The sequence below is a fragment of the Leguminivora glycinivorella genome, chromosome 26 (assembly GCF_023078275.1).
Source record: "Leguminivora glycinivorella isolate SPB_JAAS2020 chromosome 26, LegGlyc_1.1, whole genome shotgun sequence".
Classification (NCBI taxonomy): Eukaryota; Metazoa; Arthropoda; class Insecta; order Lepidoptera; family Tortricidae; genus Leguminivora; species Leguminivora glycinivorella.
Window position 1 is genome coordinate 2,152,236 of NC_062996.1, and position 18,680 is coordinate 2,170,915.

Here is an 18,680-nt window from a genome sequence, read left to right on the forward strand (position 1 = left end):
GATGGCGTTAACAAAGTCGTGAACGAAAAATTAACTGCCATAAATATCCATACAAAAAAATGTTTATACATATATAATGATATCTTGTTTAATTTGTGTTTACTTCATTATTTTTATGTGTCAATTTATAACCGAAGTTTAAATAAATTAAAAAGGGCGTAGCGTAGGTAGACGGTACTTTTTTGATCGAAGCGTCTTGAAAAAAAACAAGACGTTCTTGACAAAATGGCGGGTGGGCTGTGAAATTATCGACGCTTTGCGTTTTGTAGTAATTTTAAGGGTTTAAAACTGTTATTTGTAATCTTACTATGTTCTATTAGTGTTACGAAAATGGATTTCGATGAAATTGTAGTAAAAGAAAGCCCCGGCTTGTGCCGGTGTTGTCTTTCTGAGGGATGCTACAAGGACCTTGGATCGGAATATAGTTGGATGAGTGAAACAGAAATTTACGCTGATATGTTGCTGGAATGCTTTGATATTAGTGTAAGTTTCTAGTCTTCTTATTTGCACTTAGACGCCCAATATCCGTTTCATAGTTTGTCATTCTTTTGTCTTTGAACTGGACATGGGGTGTGCCAGCCAAAGCTTTGTTTGTCTCTGCATGGGAATTAAATGTAGAAAAAGTAATTTTTGCGCATGTAATATGTACGGTGCAAAGTATTTTGCACCTCTGGGGTGCCTTAGGACTACAACAATATGTATGGAGAATAAAAACGTATACTTTTCATTCTGCAATTATTAATTCCAATGAGCATTGAAATCAAGGACAACAAATTTTTTATAACTTTATAACCTAAGTTGTTTTAGTGTTGTGTTAACAATTCAAAATTAATTATGTATTTTAATTAACCTAAATAAAGTTATAAGTTTGACTTATTTGTGTGTGAATACACCATGTTTTTTTTTGTTTTCCATTAAATTCGACATGTTAGGTTCCTTATCAGGAACCAGCCTGTATATCACTTTTAGTTAAATTCGTAACACAACTTCAGTAATTATTTTTCTTTTTTTGAATAACTCTATAACCGTAAGAGTTAAGATGCTACTTTCTAGAGAAATTAAATGTATTTGATCTAAAGAACCATCCCTTAAAGTTAACGAAATTCAATAAAAACAGGGTGTATAGCACCACAGCTTGATTGAAATAAGTTATTTTGTTTTAAAAAAAACTTAATTAGATGTGCTCTATAATTATTCTCCACTACCTTGGTTGTCTGGAAGAGATCGCTCTTTAGCGATAAGACCGCCTCTTGTTTTACCTCTTAAGTTGTTGTTTATACTTGCTATGTTGTTTCGTGTATTGAGGTGTGCAATAAAGAGTATTTGTATTGTATTGTATTGTATTGTATAATATATATAAACACATTTTAAAGCAGATTTTCTATTTGTTGATCTTAAATCTTATGAATTTATTTCTCTTTGTCAGACATTTGTATCTTATTCTTTCTGTATATTTTTGAATCAATGAGTTAAATTGGTATTCTTACTTGATTCAGATATCTCAACACCCGACGGGCCCGAACGGCTCCAACCGACTGATATGCGAGGTGTGCATCACGCGACTGCGGGACGCCTGCAACTTCAAGAAGCAGGTGCTGGAGTCTGAGAAGAAGTTTGTGGACATGGTCGGTCGCGGGGAGTTTAGGCCAAAAGGTATAAACAATATAAAAACTAATCTTGGAAGAGTAGGAAGGTCACCATGGCATCTTTATATGTATGTGGAGAGAAGAATGTCAGTGAATTATTAAGTTAAAATATGGACTTGGTCAGCCTAGACGGCCTCCACTTTGGTTCTAGATTTTACAGAAGATTTGTAAATTGTAAAACTGCAAATATTTTATTTGACAACCGGTCTGGCGCAGTCGGTAGTGACCCTGCCTGCTACGCCGCGGTTCCGGGTTCGAATCCCGGTAAGGGCATTTATTTGTGTGATGAGCACAGATATTTGTTCCTGAGTCATGGATGTTTTCTAAGTATATATGTATTTATATATTATATATATCGTTGTCTGAGTACCCACAACACAAGCCTTCTTGAGCTTACCGTGGGCCTCAGTCAATCTGTGTAAGAATGTCCTATAATATTTATTTATTATTATTATTATTTATTTAAATATTTTATTTATTATTTGTAAAGCAGGCAGGCAGTTGTAGTAACTGATAATGCCTATACAGGGAGTATTTTGATAGTGGGTCAGTGAGGGGAGCTACCAGACGCTGTGCTGCTACGTGAAAGTTGTCTTAGGAGACCATCCTTCAATTTTTAATTTATGAAAATTGGTGTTTACAAATTTTGGAAAAAACATACAGGGTGCAAGAAAAAGGTCGAACTTGTTCTTACATTCGTTGATAGTTTGGGTCGATATCACTTCCTCCAGGACCTGGTTACAAGTTTTTACTACTATGTTACTAAAAAAATGTCTATGAGGATTGTTGTATGACCTGTGAGAAATCGGCCAGCCGCGAGATACATTAAGAGAATTCCACTTCTAATATCAAAATGTTAGCATTGACATTAACTTAATAAAATAAAAAACTGACTTACAAGGCTGTAATTTTCAGTGCTGCTGTACCAGACACAGATGAAGACTGAACATGTGATGGATCTCGAGGAAGAGACCGGAGGTGACGATGGTGGCGAAGTTGAGTATCTGGAGGAAGATGCGGATTTCGTTGAAGGTGAGTTACAACTCCAATTCAATCATAGCAACAACTGCCTGAGCGTTGGGCTGTTCCGTTCCACCCTCCAATCATTTTGGTTTCATTGTTGTTGTTTATTGTCCTAGGGCACCCCAAGATCCTTCTACGCCTTTCTATCTTGAGCCACCGCCTTAATATGCATAATTCATAATGGTATATTCCGTAATTGCATATGGTTTCATTAATATGCATAATTTAAATGCGTCTTGGTTGTCCCGCCATTTTGTTTATGGTCTGCCTCTATCGTGATAAGTATTTAGTTACTACTTTGGCCTCATCTCATCATGAAGCTAATTAAAAAAAAGCTTTATTAGAAAAACCAATAAAATCAATAAAAGGTAATAAAATCGGTGGTTCTCTAGTAACTTTTCGTCTGAAGCTGGTTTGTGGACTGACCAGGTAGTCTCATAAGAGTACAAACAGAAAAAAAATCAAGTACTCACCTCTGTTTTGAGTCCTTTTTACATGAATTTCTACAGAAAACTGTACATTTTCTGCTTACCTACATTTTGAGGAATTTAGAGATTTATTTTGCTCTTTAAAAAATTATATTTGTATAAGAGATAAGTAGTATTAAGTACATGTTGCATACATGTTTAGTTAGTTTAGTTAATTTTATTATTAAGTATAGTTGTAGAATTATCCTTAGGATATTAAGTCTATACTAACAAGTTTTATAGATTTTTAATGGGTCCAAAATAAACAATTTTAATTCCCACAGACCGGATTTGATTTTTCACTTACTACATCTCAAGTATAACTTCCAGAGGAGCTCCTCAAAAACGAAGACTATGCTGAGGCCTCCGTCTCCGAAGACATCACAGTGTCCACCCTAGCGGTGAAGGGCAAGCGAGGCCGGCCCAAGAAGTCCGCAGCCAAGCCCGAGAAGAAGGCTAAGGTGGCCAAGACTGAAGAAAAGCCGAAGAAAGCTGTTGCTAAAGGTAGGTTGTAACTGTTTGTGTCGCTCGAGAGGGTGTGTTGATAACTTTGTGTGAACAAAATTCTATTGATGAACACTTGAAAAGTAGAAATGAAATATTTTTTATCAAACTTTAAATATAAATCTTCTTAAATCTTAAAGTTTTAAGTATCCATAGGGACAAATAGACAGACAGCCAGAGGGAAGAGACTTTGTTAAATTTATACCCCCTTATTCATAAACTTTCTCTAAAGTTATCAAGCCGATAAATTTTGTTTGTCTCATTCCGATGTATTGGTGTGATAGAAAGGGACAAACGAACTTTATTGGCTTGATAACTTAGTGAACGTTTATTAATAAGAGGGATAGTATGTAGTTGTTGTGTTGTAGTCCTAAGGCACCCCAGAGGTGCAAAGGGCCTTCACAAGCTCGCGCCACGCCTTCCTATCTTCAGCGACCCTCGTGGCCTCGCTCCAGCTCAAACCAGCCGCTCGTAGCTCATTTTCGACTGACCGCTTCCATGAGTGGACTGGGCGCCCGGGGCCACGGCTTGTATTTTGCGGTTTCCAGTCGAGAGCAATGCTCGCGTTATTTCTTTAAATTAAAATCAATACCTACATTATCTGGACATATATGCACCATAGAGCAAAGTTTGACTAAGCCATATAAGGCACATTATTATAATAGGTTATGGTGTGGTATGGTGATATTTCTAGATTATGTGCAATGGAGACTAGTTTGTCTGAAGTTCCAATAGAGATTCTGATAGGTCCTATAGCGTCTGTCTGTAAAAGTCACATTTATTGTGTTCATTTCTTGTGACGACAGTTGAAAACTGCCATAAATATATCCTGATTACGAAATAACGTTAAAAATAAAGCATACCACAATTGGGTACAACTTTACTAATTCTTTAATCTTTCACAAAATTAACAACACATTCTCAAGAAGCTTATGTTTGAAAACCTTATTGTTACCATATGATAAACAAAAAAATTAGTGTGAGGTGAGACAATTTTTTTTCTTTTTGTTTATTTCATTTCTTTAGTTTTTATACCTTTGACTTCTTTGATACTAGTTTTGGTTCTGACTCAGAAGCTAAAATTATTTTATATAACCCAAAACTCTGCTTTATACCAAATTCCATCAAAATTGATTCAGTAGTTACAGTGTGAAGACAGAACAGACACACTTATTTATAATTATACTAACTTCTGTCCGCGGCTTCGCCCTTAAATTCGAAAATTTGTGGAATACTCCATACAAACGTGCACCCCCCATTTTAGGGAAGTGGGGGGTTAGAAAGAGACAAAAAGTAGCCTATGACACTCTCCATCCCTTCAACTATATCCACTTAAAAAATCAAGTCAATTCCTCGCTCCGTTCTGCCGTGAAAGACGGACAAACAAACAGACACACATACTTTCCCATTTTTAATATTAGTATAAGCCCGGATGTTGGCAATAATATACAAAAACTTAAATACATACGAAATATCCATGACCCAGGAACAAATGTGTGCTCATGAGTCATGAGTGTCATGACAAATAGATACCTACTGGGAGTCGAACCCACTCAGGACCATCTTCACAAGCATGTTCAATAGTGCACCAATCATCAGTATGGATGTTTCAAATGGCATGTTTTATTTTATACCTAATGGCAACAGGAAGGTTTTCAAACGCACATGTTTACTGCTTAGTGATTTGACACACGAAGCCAGTTTCACCAACTACTGATATTTATGACAGTGTAGCAGTTCTGTAGATGGTATAAAAATCGTTATGTCAAACAACAAGTGACGACCGGTCTGGCTCAGTCGGTAGTTACCCTGCCTGCTAAGCCGCGGTCCTGGGTTCGAATCCCGGTAAGGGCATTTATTTGTGTGATGAACACAGATATTTGTTCCTGAGTCATGGATGTTTTCTATGTATTTAAGTATATATATCGTCGCTTAGCACCCATAGTACAAGCTTTGCTTAGTTTGGGACTAAGTTGATCCGTGTAAGGTGTCCCCAATAGAAAAAAAAAAAAAATCTTTTGGTAGTTAGTGTAACTGGCACTTAGCATTTACAAAATGGTCCAAAAGTTGGCATAATGTTTATAGACATTTTAATACTGTACATTTCTTACAACATACGATTAAATCTTTAAATTCTTGCCGCAGTAAAATAGAAGTATTAATTTTGGACCATTCTGTATTATTTTTTGGAAAGGCCTCTCGTTTACAAATAGGACCCAGGTATTTCATTCATTGAATGACGAATCAACGGTGATTTCGCTCCGTGACCTTAAACCAGTAGAATTAAGACAAGCTTGCCAAATGCGGTACTGTGGTGTGGTGTTGACCCCAATGAAGTATAGTCTGTAGGGTCGTTTTTAAACATCATACTTGTTAAGGCATAGGTGTCGGGTATATTCAATTCAAGGCCTGTCTTGCCTTTAGGACGTTTCGATTCTTGACGTAATTCATGTGCAAAAGAGATCGCGAGAGTATAAGGAGGCCTTTATTTAATCGCTTAAATTGTGTCAAATCACTCGTTATTAACAGAATGATGTTATAAAAACTCCGTTCTTAGGGTTCCGTACCAAAAAAGTACAAGAGAAACCCTTATTTATTCTTTTATGGTAATCCCTGTAGCTGAGCTACTAAAGACCCGTTGTTTTTGTAATATCGTTCTGTATTGTGTTAATGTTTTGATTCCGTTATCGCCACCGAAGTACGAATGAAACTTATATCTTTGAATTAAACTGAGGTTGCACTTCGACCGCTTGGTCATCGCTGTCTTCATCGAAATATCTATTTTACATACCAACTAAACCTATATTCGATATACAAAAACGTATTTTACACGTCTCTAAACAACAGTCAACTTACCGATATATCTAAGCTCTCAGACAGCAGTCGTCAATTTTGACAGTTATTTCACTTTTTAGGTAAGAAACGGGCCGTAGTACCGAGCGATGAGCCAATCTCGGCCACCAAACGCAACCGGCTCATGAAGGCCAACGCCGCCCTAGTGCTAGAGACCTCCACCGTCCTCCCCTTCAAGTGGCAGAGGCAGCACTACCTCTGCTTCTACTGCCACAAGACTTTTAAAAGCACAGACTCCTTAAAAGACCACACCCGCGACGAACACAAGAGATCTAACATCAAAGCGGCCGTTTCTTACCTAAGGAGAGACGAAAAAGTCAAAATTGACGTCACTGACATCGAATGTAAACTCTGTAACTCTAAATTAGACGACCTTACCTCGCTCTTAACTCATCTCACCTCAACCCATAATAAAACATTCACCGAACAAACCGGATGCTACGGCTTGATCCCGTACAAACTAGAAAGCAGTTCCACCTCTTTCCAATGCGCTATTTGTAAAGAAGAGTTCCAATACTTTATCAAACTCAACGAACATATGAATCTACATTTCGGAAACTACATTTGCGAACTCTGCGGCAAAGGATTTTTGTCGCAAAACCGTCTTAGGTGCCACGTTCTCAGCCACGGCTCTGGATTCAAATGCACCATGTGTTCAGAGACCTTTGATTCTCTAACCTTAAGAATTAATCACGAAACCAAAGTTCATAACAAGGGGAAAGTCTGCAAATGCTTCTACTGCGATGAAACCTTCCCGAGCTACATGCTACGCAAAAGACATCACCACTCTATCCACAATTTAGAGATCCCCACATTCAATTGCCCGTTATGCCACAAGGCGTTTGAAATCGAGAGCAAAATGCAAGTCCATATCAAAGAAGTACATTTACGAGAGAAAAATTACTCGTGCACGATGTGCGACCAGAAGTTTTTCTCCAAAACTCACGTTCAGAAGCACATGGTCAAACATTTCGGGGAGAGAGTCCATCAGTGTGAAATTTGCAAGAAATCGTACGCTAGGAAGCAGACTTTGAGAGACCATATGCGCATACACAGCAATGATAAGAGATATGTGTGCGCGCTATGCAGCCAAGCGTTTGTTCAAAATAACAGTTTGAAGTTGCACATGAGAGTACATCATCCCGAGTCCATCGATGCGTAGATTTTTTTTAAAGTAGTAGGACATCTTTACGTGTATTTAAGTTATTGATATCAAATATATTTTTATAAGGATCTTTATACAAACGAAACATTAAATTATGTTATGCTCCACGCGTTTTTGAATCCACACAATCACATCCCATACGAAATCGAAGCACTTTAAATGTACCCTAGTAGTTTGAAATTGCACCATTTTTTAAAATTTCGAGTGTTTTAGTTTGTCTAACACGGGTACATTTACAGTGGCGAATTTCTTTTCAGATGTAAAACCGCGGAAATACAAGGGCTGCGAATCGTCCTCGATGCGACGACGCAACAACCTCGCGCTGTTGTTCAACAACACCTCCATCGTTCCCTTCAAGTGGAGGGGCAAATACCTCTGCTTTTACTGCAGCAAGGACATTGCCGAATACCCCGCGCTCCGGAAACATACCAAGTCGCACGGACGCTGCTCCACAAATGATCACTCTTTAAAGGTCTTGAAAGGAGGCCAAAATATGGAAATTAAAATCGACATATCTGATATCTCATGCGAAATTTGCAACGAGCCTTTCCCCACTTTAGACGATATTATAACTCATCTATTTATTAAACATAAGTTAGAATACGACCGTGACGTAGAAATGGCCATAGAAGAGTATAGACTAGTCGATCTTAGCTGTTTAGCTTGTGACGAAAAATTCGCGTATTTCGGTTATTTAGTCTCCCATGTTAATAATAGTCATCCTAAAAACTGTCTCATCTGTGATAAGTGCGAGCAGAAGTTTAACAAAAAACGCGATCTCTTCTCTCATATGAAGAACTATCATAGAGAGGGCGGTTACCAATGCGAACTGTGTCCTTTAAGTTTTAGCTCTCTAAATATCCTTAGAAAACATAGGAACAATCGTCATTTAACTAGATGTAGTATCTGTCAGTTAAAACTGCCGTCAGCGGCGTTGAAACAGAAGCATATGGAGGTCGAACACCCTGACGACGGCTCTCTACAATGTGACAGCTGTTTCAAAGAGTTCCACACAAAGCAGGGTCTTAGGATGCACGTAAGAAAGTGCAAGGGAGAGGAAGAGCTTTACAGCATAGACGTTAGGAAAAAAGACTACGACCCGATGGACCTGGATCAGAATTACGAAGACCCAGTCAAAAGACCGAGCGTGAAACAAATCAGGGAGAACATTGTCATAATCATCAACATGTCCACAGCCATTCCATTTAATTTCTATAAAAACAAGTTCAACTGCTTCTATTGTTCCAAAGATTTTCCCGATTCGGACTTAATGAGACAACATACTATAATAGAACACCCTACATGCGATGTCAAACAAAAATGCATTAGGAAGTGTAGGGAATCTGTAGCGTGCGTCAAAATAGATATCTCTGCCCTTGCGTGTAAACTATGCTTCGAGTCTCTACCGGACCTCGACACACTCATCGACCATCTAATTTTAAAGCATAACGCGAATTACGACAAGTCAATAACGACCTGCTTGCAGCCTTACAGACTCATTAAAGACCATATGGCCTGCCCACATTGCCCAGGCGAAATATTCAGATTCTTTGGCACTCTTTTAAAACACGTGAACAACAAACATACCAACAATAATATTATCTGCGTGTATTGCGGTCAAACGTTTAGGCGGGACCAAAATCTTCGTGTTCACATTTGGCGTCACCACAGGGACGGCAGGTTTAAGTGTAACATTTGTGGCGCCGAATGTAATATACCTTCTAGACTGTATATGCATATGGCCAAAGCTCATGGAGTCAAAGCCGCTAAATGTCCTAAATGCTCTGAAAGTTTTTCAACACAATATCTTAGACAAAAACATTTGATCGAAGCTCACGATTCGGGCCACAAGTGTTCTTATTGTGGTAAATTATTCACTAGGAATTCCTTCATGAGGGACCATATTAGACGAACGCACTTAAAGGAGAAAAACGTAGAATGCTCCATATGTAACATGAAGTTTTTCAACAACATTCTTCTGCGACGCCACATGGTGAAACATAGCGGCGAGAAGAATTTCCATTGTGATATTTGCGGTGAAAGATTTTTCTGGCGTAAAAGCCTGCGGACGCATATGGCTAGACATAATAAGCATATTAATCCTGTGCACATTTAAGTATTCTAGTCATTTATTTAATACACTTAGCTTTAGTAATTTATATTGGTCGCCATAAATTTGACCATGGCTGTAAATAAACTTATTTATTTTTATTATACATCAAATAAGCATTTTATTAAAGACTAGCTTATTCCCGCGGCTTCGCTCGCGTTAGAAAGAGACAAAAAACAGCCTATGTTACTCTCCATCCCTTAAACTATCTCCACTTAAAAAATCACGACAATTAGTCGCTCCGTTTTGCCGTGAAAGACGGACAAACAAACAGACACACACACTTTCCCATTTATAATGTTAGTATGGATCATTTGGACGAAGCTAAGAACAAAGCATGCCCGACCTATTGCCTATTTTTCGTCAAAAATAGGCAGATCCTAGTCGAAAAAGTATCAAATGTATTGCAAAGCGTGTTAGCCCCCGATTGACACGTTGTATATATCGTTTCAGATATAAAACAGCGGTCAATCGGCGGGCCGAGTGCCACCGAGCGCAGGCGGCATAACCTCGTCACGCTTTTCAACAACACCTCCGTTGTACCGTTCAGGAGCGGCAGCCAGTACGGCTGCTTCTACTGCGGGGACAAGTACCCCGACTACAAGGAGTTCCTTAAACACACCAAATCACACGGCCCGTGCAATGTCAAACACAAGTCTTTGATAAACCAAAAGTTTGGCACTGTAGAAGTTAAATTAGACATTTCGAGTATAACCTGTGAACTATGCGATGAACCATTTAATAACTTAGACGATATAATATCCCATTTAAATACGAAACACGGTTTGAATTATGATAAGCAAGTCCCGATGTCTTTATCTGCATATAGATTAGTAGATCTCAAATGCACCGAGTGCGGCAAAACGTTTGAATACTTCCGTAATTTAGTGATGCACGTCAGAAAGAACCATATGGAGAAGTTACTCCCCTGCGAGCAGTGTGATAGAAGCTTTAACAAGAAGTCAGAACTGATGGCTCACTGTAGGATATACCACAGACGTGCCGGCTACCAGTGCGTTAAATGCGAGCGCTGCTTCCGTACCTCTAGCTTGCTCCGCCTACATCTCATCAACACCCACGGCTCCTCCGAACGAAAGTGCTCTAGAATCCTGTCCGGCTTGCGAGCAAGAAACTCTTACATCACATCCGAAGACGCCTTAACACCATTCGAAGATTTAGAAGACTGCGAAATTGAAACGCAAAGGAAAAGACTGCGCGAGAGGAACGCTATAGCCAAAAGGAATAGAGAGAATATCGCTTGCATTCTAAATATGACCACGGCGATACCTTTCAAGTACTATCAGAACAGATTCACATGTTTTCACTGTTCGAAAGACTTTAACGAACATGAAGACATGCGAACACACACGCTTATGGAACATCCTTTTTATGATCTAGAGCGAAAATGTCCTAAATCATTAAAAGGTGTCAATTTGTGTATAAAACTTGATATATCATCATTATCTTGTAGAATTTGTTTTGAGCCGTTCACAGATTTTGATTTATTAGTCGATCATTTAATCATGAATCATAAAGCTAATTACGACAAAAATGTATCTGGAATTATGCAGCTTTTTAGACTTGAGAAGTATAATATGGGGTGTCCTCTCTGTCCCGAATCATTTTCTTATTTTAATATACTTCTAAAGCATATGAATCAAGAGCATTCAGCTAAAACTCATCTTTGTTCGAATTGCGGGGCGGTTTTCGCTAGCGAAGCGATTCTAACCATGCACATAGCTAGAATACACGGTCCTAAAGTCTTCAAATGTTCCGATTGTAATATAGAATTAAACTCGGCTTTAAAGTTGAAGAGTCATAGGGCAAAAACACACGGTGTCCGAGAGGTCCCCTGCCATAAGTGCCCTGAAAAATTCCCCTCCGAATACGAGAGACAAAAACACCTAATCCAAGCTCACGACATAGGCCATAAATGCACTTTTTGCGGTAAAATGTTTGTCAAAAACTCCTTTATGAGAAACCACATAAGACGCACACATATGGAGGAGAAAAACGTTCAATGCACAGTTTGTAATCATAAGTTTTTCGACAATATTCTGCTTAAGATTCATATGGTGAAACATATTGGGGAAAGAGATTTCCATTGCGATGTTTGTGGCAAGAGTTTTTATTGGAAGAAGAATTTGCGAGTGCATATGGCTTCGCATAATAAACAAGCTAAAATATTAAATTTATAGTATTAAAAGTCGATTTATTTAATCATATTGTGTACTTTTTATAGGCCTCTGCTCGATATTCTCTTGTATCTCGTTCAATTTACTTTCATTCGTGTTAAATTTACGTAATGACTGAAGTAAGTAGGTAATTTAAGAATTACTTTAAATGAAGTCATGAATGAAATCGAACCACCTCTAATAGACACATAACCTGGGGCATTTATGATATCATAAACCAACCAAATGTAAATTAGAAAATAGTGATACAGTAATCCGAACATACAAAGGAACAATTTGTTTTCAGATGAAACGCACAAAAAGGCCTGCGAAACGGCGAGGCGGCAAAATCTGGAAACGCTTTTTAGCAACTCGAGCGTCATACCTTTCCGATGGAAATGGAACTCCATTACGTGTTGCTATTGTAGATCCAAGGGCCTTCTGAGCGAGGAGCTCCTTAAACACTCTAAATCTCACGATAAAAATCATATAAAGCACTTCTTAGACAAGTTACGGCCAAAAGACGATCTAAAAATAGACGTCTCAAATACGAGTTGTGAACTTTGTGAGGAAAACTTACAAAATCTAGACAACCTTGTTAATCATCTAATAACGAAGCATGAGTTAAAATACAATAGGCATGTAGAAATGTATATAGTACAATTCAAATTAATAGACCTTAGCTGTCCAATTTGTAAAGAGAATTTTACTGAAATGGAAATCCTTAACGCTCATGTTGCTTCACATTCAAACAATTTGCAATGTGAGCTGTGCTCTGAAATGTTTAACAAGAAAAAGGGACTGATGTTACATAAACAGCTAGTTCATAACTACGATTATAATAAATACGACGAGCAAGTAAACATTAAAGAAGAACCAAATATCATAACTAAAGCGAAAACACAAAATTTCGATACATCAGAAAAGAAAAGAATAGCCAAGCTCAGACGAGAGAGCATTTCGTGTATCCTAAACATGTCCACAGCCACACCTTTCAAATTTTACATGAATAGGTTTCGCTGCTTCTATTGCGCAAAAAATCATCCAGAATTTGAACCAATCAAAACACATACTCTCACTAAACACACCTATTGTGACCCTGAGGGGGTAGCCATGAAATCAATCAAAGGAAAAGATGCCATAATCAAAGTAGATATTAGTTCCTTAGCTTGCAAGTTATGCTGCATGTCAGTAACCGATCTAAACGCTCTGTCAGACCATTTAGTATCGGACCACCAAACGAAACACAATAAATTAATGATGGACATAGTCCAACCTTTTAAAATAGCTAAGGATAATATGGCCTGTCCTCTCTGCCCCAATGTAGCTTTTAGGTATTTTGTAAAACTTTTAGAACACATGAACGAAAGCCATTCTAATAATAATGTGATATGCGTGTACTGCGGCCAAGCGTTCAGGAGCACGCCGTCCTATAGGGGTCATCTAGCGAGGTACCACAGACCGAACTCGTGCAAATGTCCCGACTGCGATCTAGTGTTTGCTAATCCGCCTAAGCTTATAACGCATAGAGCCAATGCTCATGGAGCTAAGGCGTTCAAATGTCCCAAATGCAGCGAGAGATTTGCGACTCAGTATCTCAAGGAGAAACATCTCATAGACGCACATGGCTCGGGACACAAGTGCTCATTCTGTGACAGAGTGTTCGCTAGAAACTCCTTCATGAAAGACCATATCAGAAAACTACATTTGAAGGAGAAGAATGTGGAATGCTCCGTATGTAAAGAGAAGTTCTTCGACAAGACGAGGCTGAACATACACATGGTGAAACATATCGGGGAGAGGAACTATCATTGTGATATTTGTGGGAAAACTTTTCTTTGGAAGAAAAATTTAAGAGGCCACATGTCTTCGCACAAAAGGAGCGCTTAGTTTTCCGTCAATTATATTTACTCTAACTGTTATCGGCGTGTCAAATTGTTGTGTACATATTAAGTATATATTTAAATGTTACGAAAGAACGAAAGTTAGACAAAATTTGCTCAAAATTGGCATAAATGTGAATGTGAACTGAAGATTACAGAAAAGTAAATTTCTTTTCAGATGAAATTGGGCTGAAAAACGTGAAAAGCACCAATTATCGGAAGAGAAGAAATCTACAAATAATTTTCAACAACACCTCGATGATACCGTTCAAATGGCGGCAAAAATATCTCTGTTTTTACTGTGGCGACGACGTTCCCGACTATGACGCGCTTAGGACACACACCAGGGCTCACGGGCCATGCTCGCTCCGCGACCGCGCCGTCGCTCGCGTCTCGGGAGCCGATGTCGAGGTCAAGGTCGACGTCTCCGACATCACGTGCCAACTCTGCAACGAATCTTTCCCAACCTTCGACGACATAGTCTCCCATTTAATACACAAACACAACTTGCCCTACGACAAACACGCTGACCTTCTCATTGTCAAATATCGACTCGCCGATCTCAAATGCTTACTTTGCGACGATAGCTTCAATCATTTGGGCAAACTCATCGTTCACGTTAACAACACCCATCCTCAAAAAGTTCTATCCTGTAATGTCTGCCATCAGAAATTTAATAAAAAACGGGACTTGACAGCCCATATCAGATCTTACCACAAAAAAGGAGGCTACACTTGTAACATGTGCGCTATTTCATTTCCCACCAACTGGGGCCTCAGTAATCATAAATCAAAGACCCACGTGTCTCCTTGTAATATATGCTTCAAAAGCTTCTCCACGTCCGATAAGCGACTAAAACATATGAAAACAGAACATGTAGGTGATAGTTTATTCCAGTGCGGATTTTGTTTAAAAACTATGAATACGAAACAGGGTTTTTTGCGACACGCAGCCGGTTGCACTTCCGCGAAAGACGATTCCAAGTCGCAACGTATCATCGATGAAATCGTGTCCGTAGACGATACAGATAGGAGGCCCAAGGTCAAACAGGTTAGGAATAACATCGCGTGTATCCTCAACATGTCCACGGCTGTACCGTTCAAACATTTCATGAACAAATTCAGATGTTTCTATTGCTCCAGACATTTTATAGAATGTGATGAACTCAAAGAACACACTATGATCGAGCATCCTCATTGCGATTCCAAGTACAAATCCATGAAATTACGCAACAGGGAGGACATTTCACTCAAAATAGATATATCTTCGTTATCTTGTAAAATGTGTTTTGAACCTATGACCGATTTAGACCATTTGATAGACCATCTAACCTCCGAACATAAGGCGCGTTTCGACAAGTCTGTAGAAATGAATATTCAACCGTTTAGACTTATAAAAGACAATTTTGCGTGTCCATTTTGCGGAGAAGTGTTTAGATACTTTAGCACACTGTTAAGGCACGTTAGTATGGCCCATACGGACAATAAAAACATATGTATGTACTGCGGGAAATCATTTAGGACGAAACCAAATTTACGAGCGCACATAGCGCGGCGTCACAAGGTAGGCAAGATTTACAACTGTGACGCTTGCAAACTAGAGTTCAGGAGGAAGGTAGACCTGCGTCTGCACATGGGCCGCGTCCACGGCGACAAGGTCGTCGACTGCCCCGAGTGCGCGGAGAAGTTCGTCTCGCAGTACGCGGTGCAGCGCCACCTCATTACCGCGCACGGCTCCGGCCACAAGTGCACCTACTGCGGTAAACTCTTCACCAGAAACTCCTTCATGGACAACCATATCAGGCGTACGCATCTCAAAGAGAAAAACGTGCAGTGTTCCCTCTGCAACGACAGATTTTTCGACGCCGCCCTCCTTAAAAACCATATGGTGAAACATATAGGGGAGAGAAATTTCCATTGCGACGTGTGCGGTAAGAAGTTTCTATGGAAGAAAAACCTCCGGGGCCACATGGCCTCCCATGTTAAACACGCTACTCAAGCGCTTACCTGATATTAAGAGACGTTGTTTAAGTAAGAGTGAATTGACAGCAAGAATCGTTTCTTTTCAGATGAATATCCGCACCGCCCGTACGACAGCTGTACCTCTCAGCGGCGGAGGAAAAATTTACAAATATTGTTCAATAACACCTCCGTGATGCCATTCAAATGGAGAGGCACGTACCTATGTTTCTACTGCGGGAAAAACTATACCGAGTATCCGGAGTTCAGAAAGCACACAAAGTCGCACGGGCTCTGCTCTACGAACGATTACTCCCTTAAAATAATCAAAGGGAACCACATAGAGATCAAAATCGACGTCTCTGATATAGTTTGCGAGATCTGCTGCGACCCTTTTAACAGTTTTGACGAAGTCGTCGAACATTTGAACTCCAAACATGATCTGAGATACGACACTAGCGTGCAAATCCCGTTCCAGCTGTACAGACTTTCCGATTTCCGATGTTTACTCTGTGACGAGCAGTTCAGCTACTTCGGATATTTGGTGAAACATGTGAACAGTGCTCATCCACAGAACTGCTTCATATGCGACGATTGTGGACTTACATTCAATAAGAAGAGAGACCTCGCTCTGCATTCGAGAGACAACCATCGCCAGGGAGGGTACCCGTGTGACCAATGCACTAGTAACTTCAAAACGAAAGGCATGCTCCGGAAACACCAAAACACATTCCATTTCAGAAAATGCAAAGACTGCTCTTTAACTTTCGCGTCTCATAGTCTACTACAAAAACACATGCAGCTAGATCATCCAGACGATGGCAGTTTAAAATGTGTATATTGCGCAAAAGAACTGCATTCCAAGCAGGGTCTAAAACAGCATCTTAATAAATGCGAAGTTAGATTACTTTCTCAAATCGATGCCCCTCTACCCAGTAACGCTTTTGAAGAGTCGTACGTCGAGCCCAGAAAGAAACAGAACATTTTACAAATTAGGGAAAACATCCAATGCGTACTCAACATGTCTACCGCTATACCTTTCAAATTCTTTTCAAAATATTCTTGCTTTTATTGCTCTAAAAAGTTTGTCGAATTTGACGAACTTAAAGAACATACACTGAGAGAGCACCCGGTGTGCGACGTCAAATCTAAATGTATGAAGAAATGCAAAGGTGAAAGGATAAATGTTAAAGTAGATGTCGCCAATCTGGCCTGCAAAATATGCTGTCAGCCTATTGACGACTTAGACATATTAATAGATCATTTAATAACTGACCATAAGGCTAATTACGACAAGTCTTTAAAACGTTGCTTCGAACCTTTCCGTATAATCAAAGACAATATGCCATGTCCCCTATGTTCCGATAAAACATTTAGATATTTCAGCACCCTTCTAAGACATATCAACTCTGAACACAGCAACAACAACAGAATCTGTGATTTCTGCGGACGTAGTTTCAAAAATGTCACCAATCTCAAAGTTCACATCACTTATGCGCATACCGGTTCATGCGAATGTGACGTATGCGGGCTTAAATTTAAAAACCAATGGTGTCTCGCGCGACACAAGGCTAAAACCCACAATGCGAAAGACTACAAGTGCCCCAAATGCCCCGAACAGTTCCAATCTCAGTACCACAAGCAGAAACATCTAATAACGACCCACGACATCGGCCACAAATGCTCTTACTGCGGCAAAATGTTCACAAGAAACTCCTTCATGAAGGACCATATCCGTAGAACGCATTTGAAGGAGAAAAACGTGCCTTGTTCCGTGTGTAACGAAAAGTTCTTCGATAACTATCTCCTTCGCATGCACATGGTTAAGCATGAGGGAGAGAGAAAGTTCAGCTGTGAAGTGTGCGGCAAAGCGTTTCTTAGACGAAGTAATCTCAGTTCACATATGGACATGCATAAAAAATACGGCCATGTTCAGGTTTAGTTCGATCTCATTAAGCGCATAATAACTGATTTGAATAAGTTTTAGTTCAAATTGCGAGTACAATTATTTTTGTATTTGTAAATGGATTAGTTAATAAGGTGATCGTCTTCCGTTTAAGTATTATATTCGTAAGAGTTACAATAGTATTTTGTGCAACAAGGGAGGTAAGGGGGATTTTGTCAACGAGTGTTAATAACTCGCGACAGCCGCAGGCTGGAGAGAGTTATAGACACGAGTTTACAAAATTCTTACCTCCTGAGTTACACACAATATTTTTCATCACATTTGAGAGGAAAACACAGAGAAAAAAAATCATAAGGCAAAACCTTCAATGAATGGCGTTGTTGTACTGCCCGTTGTTATGGCAACGCGGTCAAGCGCAAATCGAGATGGTCGTCACAATTAATTTCAAACAACATTGCAAAAAAACACAATTGAAAAAAAAAACCTTGGCTGATTGAAAGTATTGAAACATCATACTTTGCCTGAAGTATTGTACGGATTGTACCTATGAGATTTTAAAACTAAATCCATTACTTCCTTGGGAATAAAATAGTACATTATTCTTCAGTACACGTAGACGCAATGAGACTTTTAAACAGCAAATGTGATGAAAACGATATTGTTTAAACTTTTCTATTTTCTAGTTACTCAGCTTATATTAGCTTAGTTGTCGAAACACCTTTAGTCTTTTGAACATCTGATAATTCTAAAGTAAGGACGCCAAGTAAGAATAATTCGGTACATTGATTGCGCACAAATATTCTTGTCTTGGTCATGATGCTATAATACTGAATAGGGCAGCAAAGTAGAGAAATGGGGATGTGAATCAATCAATGTACAAATTCTTCGTCCTTCCTTTAGAAATAGTCTTGTTTTTGTGCTAGTGTTACTAACGCAGAAATCATTGATTGCAAATGTGTTATTCCATCGTAAAAGGGTCCTCATGCTCATT

The 18,680-nt window shown here is 39.1% G+C and overlaps 1 protein-coding gene across 9 annotated transcripts in view; it reads left to right on the forward strand.

Annotated features, from left to right (window-relative positions):
* Positions 1 to 224: 224 nt before the first annotated feature.
* The window catches only part of LOC125239775 (zinc finger protein 62 homolog), a 44,413-nt gene continuing 25,957 nt past the window's right edge, over positions 225 to 18,680 (forward strand). For 6 of the 9 annotated variants that reach the window (XM_048147457.1, XM_048147453.1, XM_048147452.1 and 3 more), the window contains exons 1-4: positions 225 to 483; positions 1,497 to 1,653; positions 2,562 to 2,678; positions 3,467 to 3,640. In XM_048147457.1, the coding sequence (XP_048003414.1) occupies positions 331 to 483; positions 1,497 to 1,653; positions 2,562 to 2,678; positions 3,467 to 3,640 (601 nt within the window). In that variant the 5' untranslated portion in view covers positions 225 to 330. Of the gene's footprint in view, positions 484 to 1,496; positions 1,654 to 2,561; positions 2,679 to 3,466; positions 3,641 to 6,555; positions 7,697 to 14,003; positions 15,756 to 15,893; positions 18,000 to 18,680 lie in introns of those variants that run through there. The other 3 variants (XM_048147448.1, XM_048147449.1, XM_048147451.1) reach the window with 3 other exon arrangements.